At 33.4% G+C, this 13003-nt stretch overlaps 2 protein-coding genes across 3 annotated transcripts in view; one reads left to right on the top strand and one right to left on the bottom strand.

Moving 5' to 3' along the window:
• LOC106154550 (uncharacterized) overlaps positions 1-4902 on the bottom strand; it is an 8163-nt gene extending 3261 nt beyond the window's left edge. The window contains exons 1-5 of one of the 2 annotated variants that reach the window (XM_013528935.3): positions 4770-4902; positions 3216-3362; positions 1856-1953; positions 856-1096; positions 88-252 (exon numbers count right to left, since the gene is read on the bottom strand). In XM_013528935.3, coding sequence (XP_013384389.3) covers positions 88-252; positions 856-1096; positions 1856-1953; positions 3216-3362; positions 4770-4851 — 733 coding nt within the window. In that variant the 5' untranslated portion in view covers positions 4852-4902. Of the gene's footprint in view, positions 1-87; positions 253-855; positions 1097-1855; positions 1954-3215; positions 3363-4527; positions 4677-4769 lie in introns of those variants that run through there. The other variant, XM_013528937.3, reaches the window with a different exon arrangement.
• On the top strand, positions 4889-13003 carry LOC106154551 (proteasome subunit alpha type-3). The gene is made up of 10 exons (XM_013528939.3): positions 4889-5023; positions 5482-5564; positions 5887-6010; positions 6282-6383; positions 6771-6914; positions 7504-7569; positions 7726-7772; positions 8656-8723; positions 10053-10117; positions 12112-13003. The coding sequence occupies exons 1-10, from the start codon at positions 5003-5005 to the stop codon at positions 12154-12156; spliced, it is 765 nt and encodes a 254-aa protein (XP_013384393.1). The 5' UTR covers positions 4889-5002; the 3' UTR covers positions 12157-13003.

Here is a 13003-nt window from a genome sequence, read left to right as displayed (position 1 = left end):
TGTGCTTGCACTAGATATTGTGTTTTGGCATTTATCAATTTCAAATATGCAAGACATCAGATTCTTCTTTGTGCCTTTAATGTTTACCTTTGCACTGCAGTAAATGATCCAGTCTGGCTATTACAAAGGAGAACCCTGGGACTCCTTCAAGACACTTATTAGCTGAACTGACCAGATAGTCCACTTTGGAAGCCTGGAGATCAAGTGGAATGGCACCAAACGAACTCATAGCATCCACAAAATAAGATGCATCTAAACAGAATAAAAAAAAACAGTCGATAGAACATTTATTCCAGTTAGCTATGGGGTATTTTTGTTACACATTTTCTATACACTTGCATTAGTTTTCATCAATTTCATCAATAAACCAAGTACTCATATACAATCACCAGCTTTTCTGTCTTTTACTTAACTCCAGCAGGAGATGGCCAGTTAATCTGTTTAACTGATTGCATTCAGAGAGAGTCTCTGCAGAGTTGGATCAATCTATGCAGACTGATGTTAATTATGGAAATGGGGCCTTAGTGTGTTTTATTTTATTATAAGTATTATTATTATTTATTTTTTTTTTTTGGGGGGGGTATAATTTGTAAACTATAATTCCTATAATGATTTGAGCTTCAGAGTGCATTCAGAACAGATAGTCTATGGACTACATGTAACTGATTCGCCTACCAGATATGACCAACCCTAATTAAAAAGCGATGCCCTTAATTTTCTGTTGGCTTCCCGCCTCCACATGCACCATCACTGCAGGGGCTTAGCAATTAAACCTTGGAGCTGAGATTAAATCCATTTAATGACGTGTGTGGAGGTGGGGTTATTTTTCTCAGGATAATAAAGCAAATATTTTACCTGGAATGTGATTTTTAACAATGCAACCAATTTCAAAGACAGGATTTATGATTCCGGAGCTGGTTTCACAGTGAACCACAGCTACCAAGGTGAAAGATGGATCGTTTTGGAGAATCTCCTCCACTGCTGAAGGTGCAACCTTCATATTCTCAGGGAAGATCTCTGTTTGGTGTGCAAGTCCAGCCAGTTCACAGATTTTCTTCATTCTTTTACCATAAGCTCCATTTACCAGTAACAATGCCTGTCAACCAAACATCATAACTGTGAATGCTTCTTATACTTTAGAGAACTAGGAAAATATTTCAAATACTGATAAATATTATTTATGATATAACTTCATTATTATTATTTTTGGGGGAAAATGTGAATAATAAAATAATACTGCAGAAAGAAATGAAATTAAGCATAGTCCCTCTTCTTGTTAGATGTCATTTTTTTCTAGCCTTTCATCTATAATATGGTCTGCAGGACAATTTATTGCATCTTTGTTGTCTGGTTATTCTGTAGTACTCTTTGTTAAAAAATGGGTCTCTTGTGAGACAAAGTGCAGGCAAAAAGAAAAAGATAGACCTCCATGGAGGGGTTCCTTATGACAAATATAATTTAACTCTTGTTCAACCTAAGTATTACCAATGTTTATTGAATGAATTGAACACTTGAATATTATAATGTCAATTTATGGAAAAACACTACAATGAATATATTTAGATGTCTCAGTCTGCTGATAAATAAGAAGATGTGCACGGGATATTTATTAAATATCTAAAAAAATTGAAAGAGATGTGAGATGTCTTTTGCTTAGACTTAATTCCTCTTAGTGCCCATGGTCTATTGCAATCCCGATGTGTACCTTATGTTAGGCTGTCGTCTTCTCCCAGTAACAGTCTGAGACTAAACATATGCCAGTATTGAATATATTCAAAACTTGTCACAGACAAAAAATTCTTATGATGTACTTATTGTGCATAAATATTGGATCTATAAATATTGGATCTATTACCTTGCCTGTCGTCGGGAGAGCTGTATGGAATACTGCCTCTACGGCATAAGTCCCACTCCCTTGCACTGGAACACTTGTAAATACTTGTGCTGGGACACCTTAAAGACAGTTGGATCAATCAAATTCTTGACAAAAGTTCTGAAATATATTTGCAAACCAATCCAAATATGAAATGAAAAGACCAGTGACTTTTTTTAAACTCACTGTAAAAAACACAATAACATTATATCAAATGTAAATATATATATACAATCATGTAAATAAAAATCACCAAAAACTGTTATCTGTGAATATTTTCTATCAATTTTTATTCATTGCTTACCTTAATTCAATAATTTTAATAATATTTCTGACTCCAATCTCTTTTGAATCCCACAAAATCCCGTTTTGTTTTAAGTAATCACAAGTGTACTCAGATGCTCCCTGCTGGAGGTGACAAGTTTAACACAATTATCACTAGTTTATGGATGGCACAACTGGCTGTGACAAATTGTGCACACCTAGCACAATCTCCTTCCCACCTCATTTTAAAGGAGTCCAAATAAATGTATCCCCACAAAACAGAACTATTCTTAGGGAACCACTGAACAAATATAGATTTCTTTCAATAGAAACAAACAATGACAAAAGTTAAAATGTGACACGTATACATGTACAGTCTGTTTACTGATAATTTTGAATTACAAGGGAAAGTCAACCTTGCCTCAGTTTGGGACCTTACAGTTACATCCTAGGGCTAGGTAGGGTTTCATTTTGCTCTGTGTTAAAAAGCATAAAGAAAAGAATATAGGAAAATAAAGTGGATTCCCCCCCCCCCAAATAAATAAATAAATAAATAAATGAATAAATAAATAAATAATAAATTATAATAACCAGTCATATTATCACTACAAACTCGTTAGCAGCCTAATCACTGATAACAATTATCAGCTATCAGCATAGTGAAATCCCTATAATATCATATATTTATTCAGTTTTGTATCCCAGTTGCTATCTGAGTATCTTCATATGTCTGTCAACCTCACTTCCTTTGCAATTCAAACATATGCTTTGACAATGTGGTTGATCAGTTTTATAGAAAAAAAAAGTTTTTTTGAGACAAGTACACACACACACACACACACACACACACACACACACACACACACACACACACACACACACACACACACACACATTTGTCTCCAAATATTGCTATAGGTGTGTGGGTTTATTTGGACATCATATCTATAATCAAATGGATCACATTGGATAGGATGAATCTATACAGGGATTTATCAGTTCAAAAATTGGTCAAATGCACCCTGCTCATAAAACAGAAAATCAATGCTACATACAGTTCTATGCAACCTTTACCTACCCGCCACATCTAAAAGCTTGCTCCTTATTTTCTTTACAGTGTCAATAAATGCTGTATCTCTAGAGCCTAAATCTCTCAGCATTGCTTGTTTGGTTGTCATGGAAACCCCCAAGGGACCAGGGGTAAACAATTTTTTGTCCACAGATGCTAAAAAGAAAACAAAGTGCAAATTAACAAAGCTGTTAAAACATGATAAATCAAACTCCAACACCCTTCTGAATATGTCCCTATTGGCTAATCTCTATGTTACAGAAGCAGGACATATTAGAAGACAAAACCACCTGCCCACAGCTATACCCACCATTGGACAGGAGAACAGATGGATAGCACATGCTACCAATGGTTTGCCCGACTAAGGGTGCTTACGGGTTTAGGATCACCAAAATACCAAAATGAGTTTTTGTGCATTTATTTACTCAATAGCGCATCTACCTTTAGGCTGATTAAAAACAATAAATTTTCCCTTAGAAATATAAAAAAATGGGGGTTAATATCTCGTTGCTAAGCATAGCATAGGCACCTTGCAGTGTTTATCGTCAATTTAACACCTTTCTATTTTGAGATGAGATAGCAATTGTTATGAAGTATCTCCATCCCTAAACAAAATTTTATCTCAAAAATTGGCATAGGTAATGGAAAATGTACAGGCTTTAATTCTGTGCCATCATTTTAGTTTAAACACTTTTGTTATAGAGTTATGAGCCCCTGATACAGATTTATATTAAACAAAAGCATTATTTTGCTTTATTAATGCTAAAATCTGAACTAAGGGTTTTATGAAAAACCGTGGCAGGGTTTTGAAGTTCTAACTGCTGTCATTAATTTGGTGTTGGAAAGGTGATGATGGGTGCTCAGGTAAAGGAGAAATATGAGAAGCTAATTTTGCAATTTTTACCCCAATATCGCAATTATATGACATCATCGGTATGATGACATTTGTGTAAATGCTAAGGAATTAAGCCAGTGAGCACTGAAGAATTATCTATTATTCGAGATACTGTATGTAAGGCAGTAAATAAGGAGTTTTTGACTAACCCTGGCAGTACCCTCAAATAAATTACATGGCCAACAGATAGGGCTTATACCACTGAGTACTGTATAAGAATGATTGGCATTTTTTTTTTCATGAATGTGAAAGTGGCTTACTGTAAAAAATGTATTGCGCATAACACTTTTAACTTTCATAGTAGTAATAAGGAAAGACAAGGTCACCTATCAACTGCTATATTAGAAACCAAACCTTCGCATATATTATCAGTCTGTAAACATGCTGAAATAAGATAACCCATTATCATTGCTTGCTCATCTGTACCGTTAAAAACATCGATCTTTCCCCTGCGTGCACGTGTGGGTATGGCTACCTTCTGTTGAGAAAAAAATATCAAAGACATCTTACTACTCCGTTTTAATAGCATGTTAATGTTAATAAAACTTATTTAAATCATCTTCCCCTCTCTTGCATTAATTTTAAAAAAATTAACGCAAGTTAATCAAAGTATTATCAATTAAGTACAGAACCATAGAAAATTGTTTTGTATTCAGCAGAAGAGTCACCTGCATTAGTCGTTGCAAGTGACCTCACGGCGCATAAAGGTTTAATGTTGTTTAAACTTTTGATTAATATTTGTCGGTACATTTTGCAGGTGCACGTAGCGGCGGATGTCAAACAGCTTGTCTTGATAAAAACCTCAACCGGATGTGGATATATGGCATGCGCAGCCGGAAGCATTTATAGCACATTCATGCAAACTCACTGCTTTGGGACAATATAAGTAAACAAAATCGTTATGAGTTCTATAGGAACAGGGGTGAGTTTGTGTGTAATTCTGTTTTACATTACAGAGTGTTAACAAAAGTAAACCATGGAAAAACTATAGCCCATGTCATATAGAATATAGGCTCAATTTAGTGAAATGGTACTAAATACGGGTACGCCGGGTGATAAGTAACTCGCTTTCTCTCAGTTTCAAACCGTTTCATTGTCAAATCTTTTCGATTGCATGTATTCTAAATTTGACTGTTATTAGACCGAAATTCGTGTGCCTGACAATTTTTTGTACTTGTGCAGTATTTCTTCTGCAAACTAAGTGTTTGAAACATAAAAGGCCTATGGCTCTGACAGTGATTCAACTGTAATTTACTGTACATCGTAAGATACTCATGACCATCGTATTGTTAGGTGTCATTCCAGTTTAAAATATATATACAGTAGTTGTCAATAGTGCAAGCCCATTAATATTTTATTGCTAGTGTATTTTTTTTTCAGTATGATTTATCAGCATCCCAGTTTTCCCCAGATGGCAGAGTATTTCAAGTAGAATATGCTCAGAAAGCAGTGGAAAATAGTGGGTAGGTAACATTATTAGTTTTTTTAATGAACAATGTTAAAGTTGCAGTGGCTTGAATATGATGCCCCCCACCTACACACGCATAACACAAACAGGTAACAGATACTTGACTGGCTGCCACATCTCAAAGATCTCCTCAAAAACTTTAAAATCTGAAACCAAAAATGAGAAGACTTATCAGTTTTTTTTTTTTTTTTTTTTTTTTTTTTTTTTTTTTTTTTTTGTAAATGCTTTATAATTTTCCAATGTTCATGATTTACATGAAACCACTTTCCAAGAACAATTCCTGCAGTTGTTTCCACTGATTACATTCAATTTTTCAGCACTGCTGTGGCAATTCGAGGGAAAGATGGAGTAGTGTTTGCAGTAGAGAAGATAGTAGCTTCCAAGCTGTATGAAAAAGGGGCAAATAAGAGGATAGTCAGCATTGATTCACATGTAGGAATGGTGAGCTCTGTTTTGTATCAGATTTGCAGCAAAGTTACAAGTGCATTTCATAAAAAATATTTTAACTTTCTTATTATCTACACTTTACATAAAAAAAAACATTCTGAACTGCTTCTTGGCCTTAAAAGTGATCTTTCCTGTTTCTTTTTATGTTATTTCTTGCATTATTGGTTTTATAAACAGGGCAAATTGTTCTCAAAATCTAATAATATTTTACTTTTTGAAAGCTAGTCTCTGTCACAGATATATTGTGTGTTCTTTGTCATTGCAGGCAGTGGCAGGATTACTAGCAGATGCCAGGAATATTGTAGAAGTTGGCAGAGAAGAGGCAGCTAGTTACAGATCAAACTTTGGGGTCCCCATTCCTCTCAAGGTTGGTCCTTGGAAATGGAACTACAATTATATTTATTTTTGAGTAATAATGTCACAATTTGCAACAGTTAGTACATAAAATGAAAATTTTGGATAAAAATAGTATGTTTAACTGATATTTTGACACATCTTCTTTGGCATATGCATATGTTATGGCAAAAGCATTATTTAAATCATGTTTTAAAACAAATCTTATTTACAGATTACTGTAAGTTAGAATGCCAGAGGGTAATTGTGCATATTTGTTATTCTCATATTTGAATGATAATTTTTCAGATGTTAGCTGATCGTGTAGCTGGGTATGTTCATGCCCACACATTAACTAGCTCAGTACAGCTGGGTAATTGTGCATATTTGTTATTCTCATATTTGAATGATAATTTTTCAGATGTTAGCTGATCGTGTAGCTGGGTATGTTCATGCCCACACATTAACTAGCTCAGTACGGCCATTTGGTTGCAGTGTTATATTTGGATCATATGAAGAAGGTGGACCACAGCTTTATCTGATTGATCCATCAGGAGTGACATTTGTAAGTGGCATTCCTGCTATTGCTATCCTGCAATGTCTATTTTCTAAATTCTATTTTCTATTCGCGGTATGTCTTATGATCACGGTATGTGCCCTGAATATCCCGCGGCGTAATTACTGGCAGCGCGAGCCAGTTACTATAAGTTACTTTAAGTAACTGGCTCGCGCTGCCAGTAATTACGCCGCGGGATATTCAGGGCACAGACTATGATCATAAGATACCGCGAATAGAAAATAGACTTTCCATGTGAACGAAGCCCAAGGTCATATTGTGATATTCAAGTGGAACTTCTTCTTATTGATTGTTTTTTTTTTTGTTATAATGATAGATATAAATAGATGTGTTTTGTGCTGTAGTATAAGTTTTGTGCTTTAGTATATTAATTGTTATTTATTTGAAATAACTCGGTAAGATCACTAGTAAATTAAATTTTTGCAGTTAGTTTAAGTGTAAAGTGAACTGTGTGTGTTTAGGAGCAAGAGAGAGAGAGAGAGAGAGAGAGAGATGGATGCAATAGATATATTTGTATGCTTACAGTTTACAGCATACAATGTATATACCCATATTTGATCAGGAGTCATTGTTTTAGGGTTACCATGGCTGTGCTATTGGGAAAGCAAAACAGGCTGCAAAAACTGAGGTTGAGAAACTAAAAGTAAGTATTGCTTATTATATCCCATGTTAGAATGTGATTGAAATGTTTCTCATGGTGTCGTAATGTCACCTTTTCCTTGTATAAACAAATACCAAAATGACTAAATTTGCAAAGAAAAAAAATATTTAAAACAATATATTTACTTATCTAATACAGATGCAGGAAATGACATGCAGAGAGCTGATAAAAGAAGCAGCAAAAATGTAAGTAGTGGGATTGTGTGGTAAAAGTGAGAGTGATCCTTACAGTAAATTTTAATGAACATAGAGTATTTAAAGATATGAATTTTAAAGTTAGATATGAAGGGTAGGTTCCCAGTAATGTATATAAACTACCTTAACTAGTTTCTTATACATCTAAAAGAAAGTCAACATACCAATACATAAACCAAATTATTCCCTCATTCAGCCAAAAAATAGCTTTAAAACTGCACTTTCATCCAATTTCTGGTCGGAAATTGGCCCATTTATCTGTTCCAACAGTTTGTCAAAGTTATCTAAATGACCTAGTACTGCACACGCATTGGATAAACATCATTCCAAGATATGGATGTAGCTGCACACCCAGTTACATACTTGTTCAAATGAGTTGCCAAAAACTACCAAGGGTTATATGTATATATCAAGAAAAGAAAACAGAAAAAATATCTGTTCAGATATCAGTTTTTCTGGAAATATGAAACAATGTTTTTTGGTGGCATTTGGCCAGGTCTTGTGGCAAAAAATTTAACCTCAAATGCATCCTTAACAGTTTTCAGTTATTATAGTCTCAGTAATTATAGTGTAGAGGTCAAAGAGTATGGGATTGAAGTAGTCCCTGTCAATTTTCAATGATTACGCATAGCAACTCTGTTGTTTGGAATACAGGAGATGAAATAAGTTATTATGTACTTAATCACACACACACACACACACACACAAAAAGCAAAACAAAATGTCAAAAAATCAGTTATTTTTTCTTAAATGTAGAATTTAAAAGAATTGTCAGACGTAGATTAACATTAACCTCATCATTATTTTAATTATTAATATTATTTTAATTGCCATCAATATTATTGTAAACTTTTCATGTATCATTATTTTTCAGTATCTACATAGTCCACGATGAAGTTAAAGATAAAAACTTTGAACTTGAACTAAGTTGGGTAGGAGAGGGTAAGTATGCATAGACATAGTATGCATTTAAAGGCATGGTGGGGTGTTAGATATTTATGAAACAGATTCTGCTGGAATTTGCAAAACATTTACCTTGATGTCAGATTTTACCTCATTTATTGTATAAATTATATCTAAATGCATTTTCCATTTTTTTTTTTTTGGTGGCCTGGGTACTGATTATTTATTATGACCTATTACTGTTATATGCCTCCATATGAGGCCTAGAGTTGGAACTTCTGATAACATGTATATCTATATGGCAAACAGATTCATATTGTGGTTAGTTACAACGTGTACGTCACCTAATTTTGTTGATACAAAATATTTTTTCCTTATACCTCTAGTGTTCTACACACTATAGTGGTAGGATGACCTTAAAACCACAAGTGCTGTACATTAGAATGAAATACATGTTGTAAATGTTTAAGCATCTGGACTTATTTTGTACCACAATTTAATGATTGAACCAGTCTTTGAATTTGCAGCTACTATATATTTACCTGTTCATAGTTGTTGTGTGACAAACAGTTTGACAGTATCATACCAGACTGCTTACAAATATATATATATAGAATTTTGGTAGTTCTGAAGATATGCTCAGGGCAGTATGTTCTCTTCTACATTCTTTACTGAAATTGTGCTTTTATTTCATGGGCAGAATTTTGAATTGTTTTAGGTGTTCTAGCTGTTTCACAACAATATTAATATGATTGTGATTTTACGCCCTTGTGTATCTAATTTTATATATATATGAATGGAATTTATTACCACTGGAAATCCGATCAATTGAGTCTACCAAGCATTTTAAAAACGAATTGAAGACATACCTATTCAGGAAATTGATTTTACAAATTTTATAGTAATTGTATTTGTGCACTGTAAGAAATAAGGCTGTTCTACTTATAATTTTTTCTGTGTGCAAATAAGGCTGTTTTTTTTTTTTTTTACCTTGAATTGATTATTTTTTCTTAACAAACATATTTTATTTATGTAGTGTAAGTGCTTTTATATGAGAATCCGTATGTTTTATCTAGAATACTCTTAATTTTTTTTGCCATTAAGCTCTGTAATTTTTTATTTATCTATTCCTAATAATTGATTTCTTAAGTAATTGTTTCATGTATATGTAAAGTCTTCTGAACATGTTATAATGGATTTTAGACTCAAAATAAATTTATTATTATTATTATATATAAATCTTATGAAAATCATAAGTCTTTTAACTGTAGTAATTTTTGTTTTTTTATTTGATAGTAATGTGTATGTGTAAAGTAATTTTCTTAATCTTCATAAATGCAGTTTATGGTGACAGTATTTTTCTTTCAGTATCTGGTGGTAAACATCAACTTGTGCCCAATGAGGTGTTTGTGGAAGCAGAAAAATATGCTAAGGTGACGTAAATTCTTAATATTATTTCCCGTGCAAATGCATGTATACTCAATGATAGTTTTTAGGTACATATAAAAAACTCATGGGTAATTTACATGCTGTGCACTGCTTAAATTGTGTAGGTAGGACTAGTAAAAGAAATGTTAAAATTATTATCGTTTATCCAGTTGAATAGATGCATTCCAAATGATTAGATTCTTCTAATAGAGCTTTAAAAAGTATAGAAACGACAAAGCCTATTCTTCATATGGATTCTCAGTCATGAGTCATTGTGCTTTTTAAAATCCAGTTTTGGAATCGGATATTTAAAGATTTTTGTCAAGGTGTTCATTGCATAGGGCTTTCATAGATTACATTCACCAAAGAGGTTATGTATTTAAATGAACCTCTGTTTGTTTCTTTGTTTGATTCCACCTGCCTAACTCAAAGAATTATGCATGGATTTTGATAAAATGTTTGGCATACTTCAGAAATGGGCTATCTTAAAAGCAATATGGTTTTAGTGGTAATCTGTTATCTGAATCTCCACCTGGATCCAAGAATTTTTAATAGGGCTTATGTGAAATGAAAGTGCTCTCAACTACCAAAATTTATCAGTGTACAGTTCTACAAAATTTTATCAGTGTATAGTCCAGCCACAATTTATAAATCACTTATAAATTTAGTTCTGCGCTGTATGAAAGTAGCTAATTAATGGGATGGTTTTTTTTAAAGACAGACACCATTTCTGGACATTTAGCCTTGACCTTGATCTGTCATCTATGTACTTAAGCTTGTAAGCTTGTATGAATTTTTTTGTTTTACAGATTGGCATTTTTAAAGGTTTTGAATTTTTATGGGTCTGATGCCCTGTGCTAATTACATTTTTCTGAAAGTCCACAATTACAGTAGTAACATTTTTCCACAAAAAACTCATACTGTGAATTTTCCTAGGGGTGAACAGTATTTTTCTCTAACCAACCAACCTTTGATCCTCCTTTCCTGACACTTGCCATAACTGTAACAATCTGGAAAAATAACAAATTCTGAACCACGCATAAGCATGGATTTTTAAAATTACGCCATTGCTTGGAGTGCTGACTTCCAAATTCCACACAGATAAAAATTCTCAAGTCATTTGCAATTGGCTGGTGGCAAAGTTTATCAGAAGGTGAAAAATAAAATTATTTTTGGCAGTGTTTATTTATGGCATTCATCCGTTAAACTGATCAAAAAGTATTGCTTGCCCCAAGACAAGTTCATCAGGAAATGGTTTATGTACTTTTCATTAAAAACAAGTCTTCAATACTTGTGTGCTTTGTCCCTTCAAGCATTATGCAATATCACATCCATAACATAAGAGAGCCGTGTTGCTTCCCATTCTCAGCTTGAATGATTCATTGTCCTTGGTATTGCTGAAGTTTGAAACCAGCCAGATTAGTTCATTTTACTTTCTCTTTCAATAATTTCGGCCCTGCATTCCAGCTGAAGTTTGGGCGTTTATCAGGTCCCAAAATTTGTAAATTGTTGTATTAATTTGTCACTCTTACTTGCTTACATAGTTAAAAGTTACCTGGTCATTTGTTAGTTTTGCTCTTTTTGGTCATAAATGTTCTTTTTTTTTGTAAATGGCCTGGTAATTTTATCTCAGAGGCAGGTTGTGGTTTTTAGGAATAGCAGACAAACCTCCCTTTTAAAAGATAAAAAAATGCACCATGCTAAGTTAAAATGCACAAACTGTGCTTTTACATGAGTGTGTCTTTAGGGTATGTTTGAAATATGAAAGAGTAATGTTGGGTAAGTAACATGATCACAGGAATGATTAAATAACAGATTAAATGCGTTTTCTACTTATGAGGCATGAAGCTTGTTTTTTAATCCTCATTACACAGGAAACAATGAAACAATTTATTTCAGTGATAACATTTTAATGTTCTTTTGTTTTCTTTTTTGTCAGTTCCTCGTAATGGGGATAATTGCATTCTTTTTAATTCATTTTTTTTTGTATACCTTTTAGGAATCTATGGAAGAGTCTGATGAATCTGATGACGAGGACATGTGATGATCTTTCACCTTAAATCACTGATGGCAAACTTTAACAGGACAATTAGCATTCGTACATTGACATCCAATGCTATTTATAAGAGAACAATGTCAGTTTGGATAGATGGCACATGTGATGTAGAAATGTAACAACTGTTGCTTTCTGTTTTGAATATATCATCACATTCCACTACTTGCCAAAGATAATGACACTTCAAAAAGTACACTTTCAAATGTCAGCTTCTAAGAACCACAATTTTTCATTGTTTGCATCTGTACTTTCCCATACCATATTTGAGCATTTTTCTTGGAATGTAATGCAAGGCCAGACGCTGAGTTGCTGAGTTTTATATTGGTAAGAATATATTTTCAACAGTGGTCAGAAGTCAGAGCCATATATGTATGACTAAAAAAAAGCAAGATATGGAAAATAAGGCAATTTTATAGAAAAAAAAATGTACCTACAGCATTGCACATGTTTGACTTAGAGGATGGATGCCATCTTATGTGAGGACATGTATCCAGTATATGTCAACTATTGAATATTAAAAAATTGGCTTGTGTTGTATGCTGGATAGTGTCATCTGTGTATTTTCTAGCATATTTGACTTTGTGACTGTGAGAATATTGTATTGGTTTTATTGGAAGAGAACTATTTAAACATATGGTATTAAGTCATTCTGCACGTTCTTTGTTCCCTTTGGAAAGATGGCAGCAGGATTGACTTGCTAAGAAGCAGTGATTAGTTATAAAGAGCAAAATGGAAAGGTTTTTTTTTGAGAAAGTGAACTCACAACAGAAATCGATTGGATGTAGATCTACAGCAAAGCATTTCTCAAATGTGTTGAATAAATACTTTATATGGA

Source organism: Lingula anatina, chromosome 2, assembly GCF_051362555.1.
Source record: "Lingula anatina isolate TDL-2025a chromosome 2, LinAna3.0, whole genome shotgun sequence".
NCBI classification, from domain to species: Eukaryota; Metazoa; Brachiopoda; class Lingulata; order Lingulida; family Lingulidae; genus Lingula; species Lingula anatina.
Note: the sequence above shows the minus strand (reverse complement) of the source record. Positions and strands in the feature narration are given on the sequence as shown.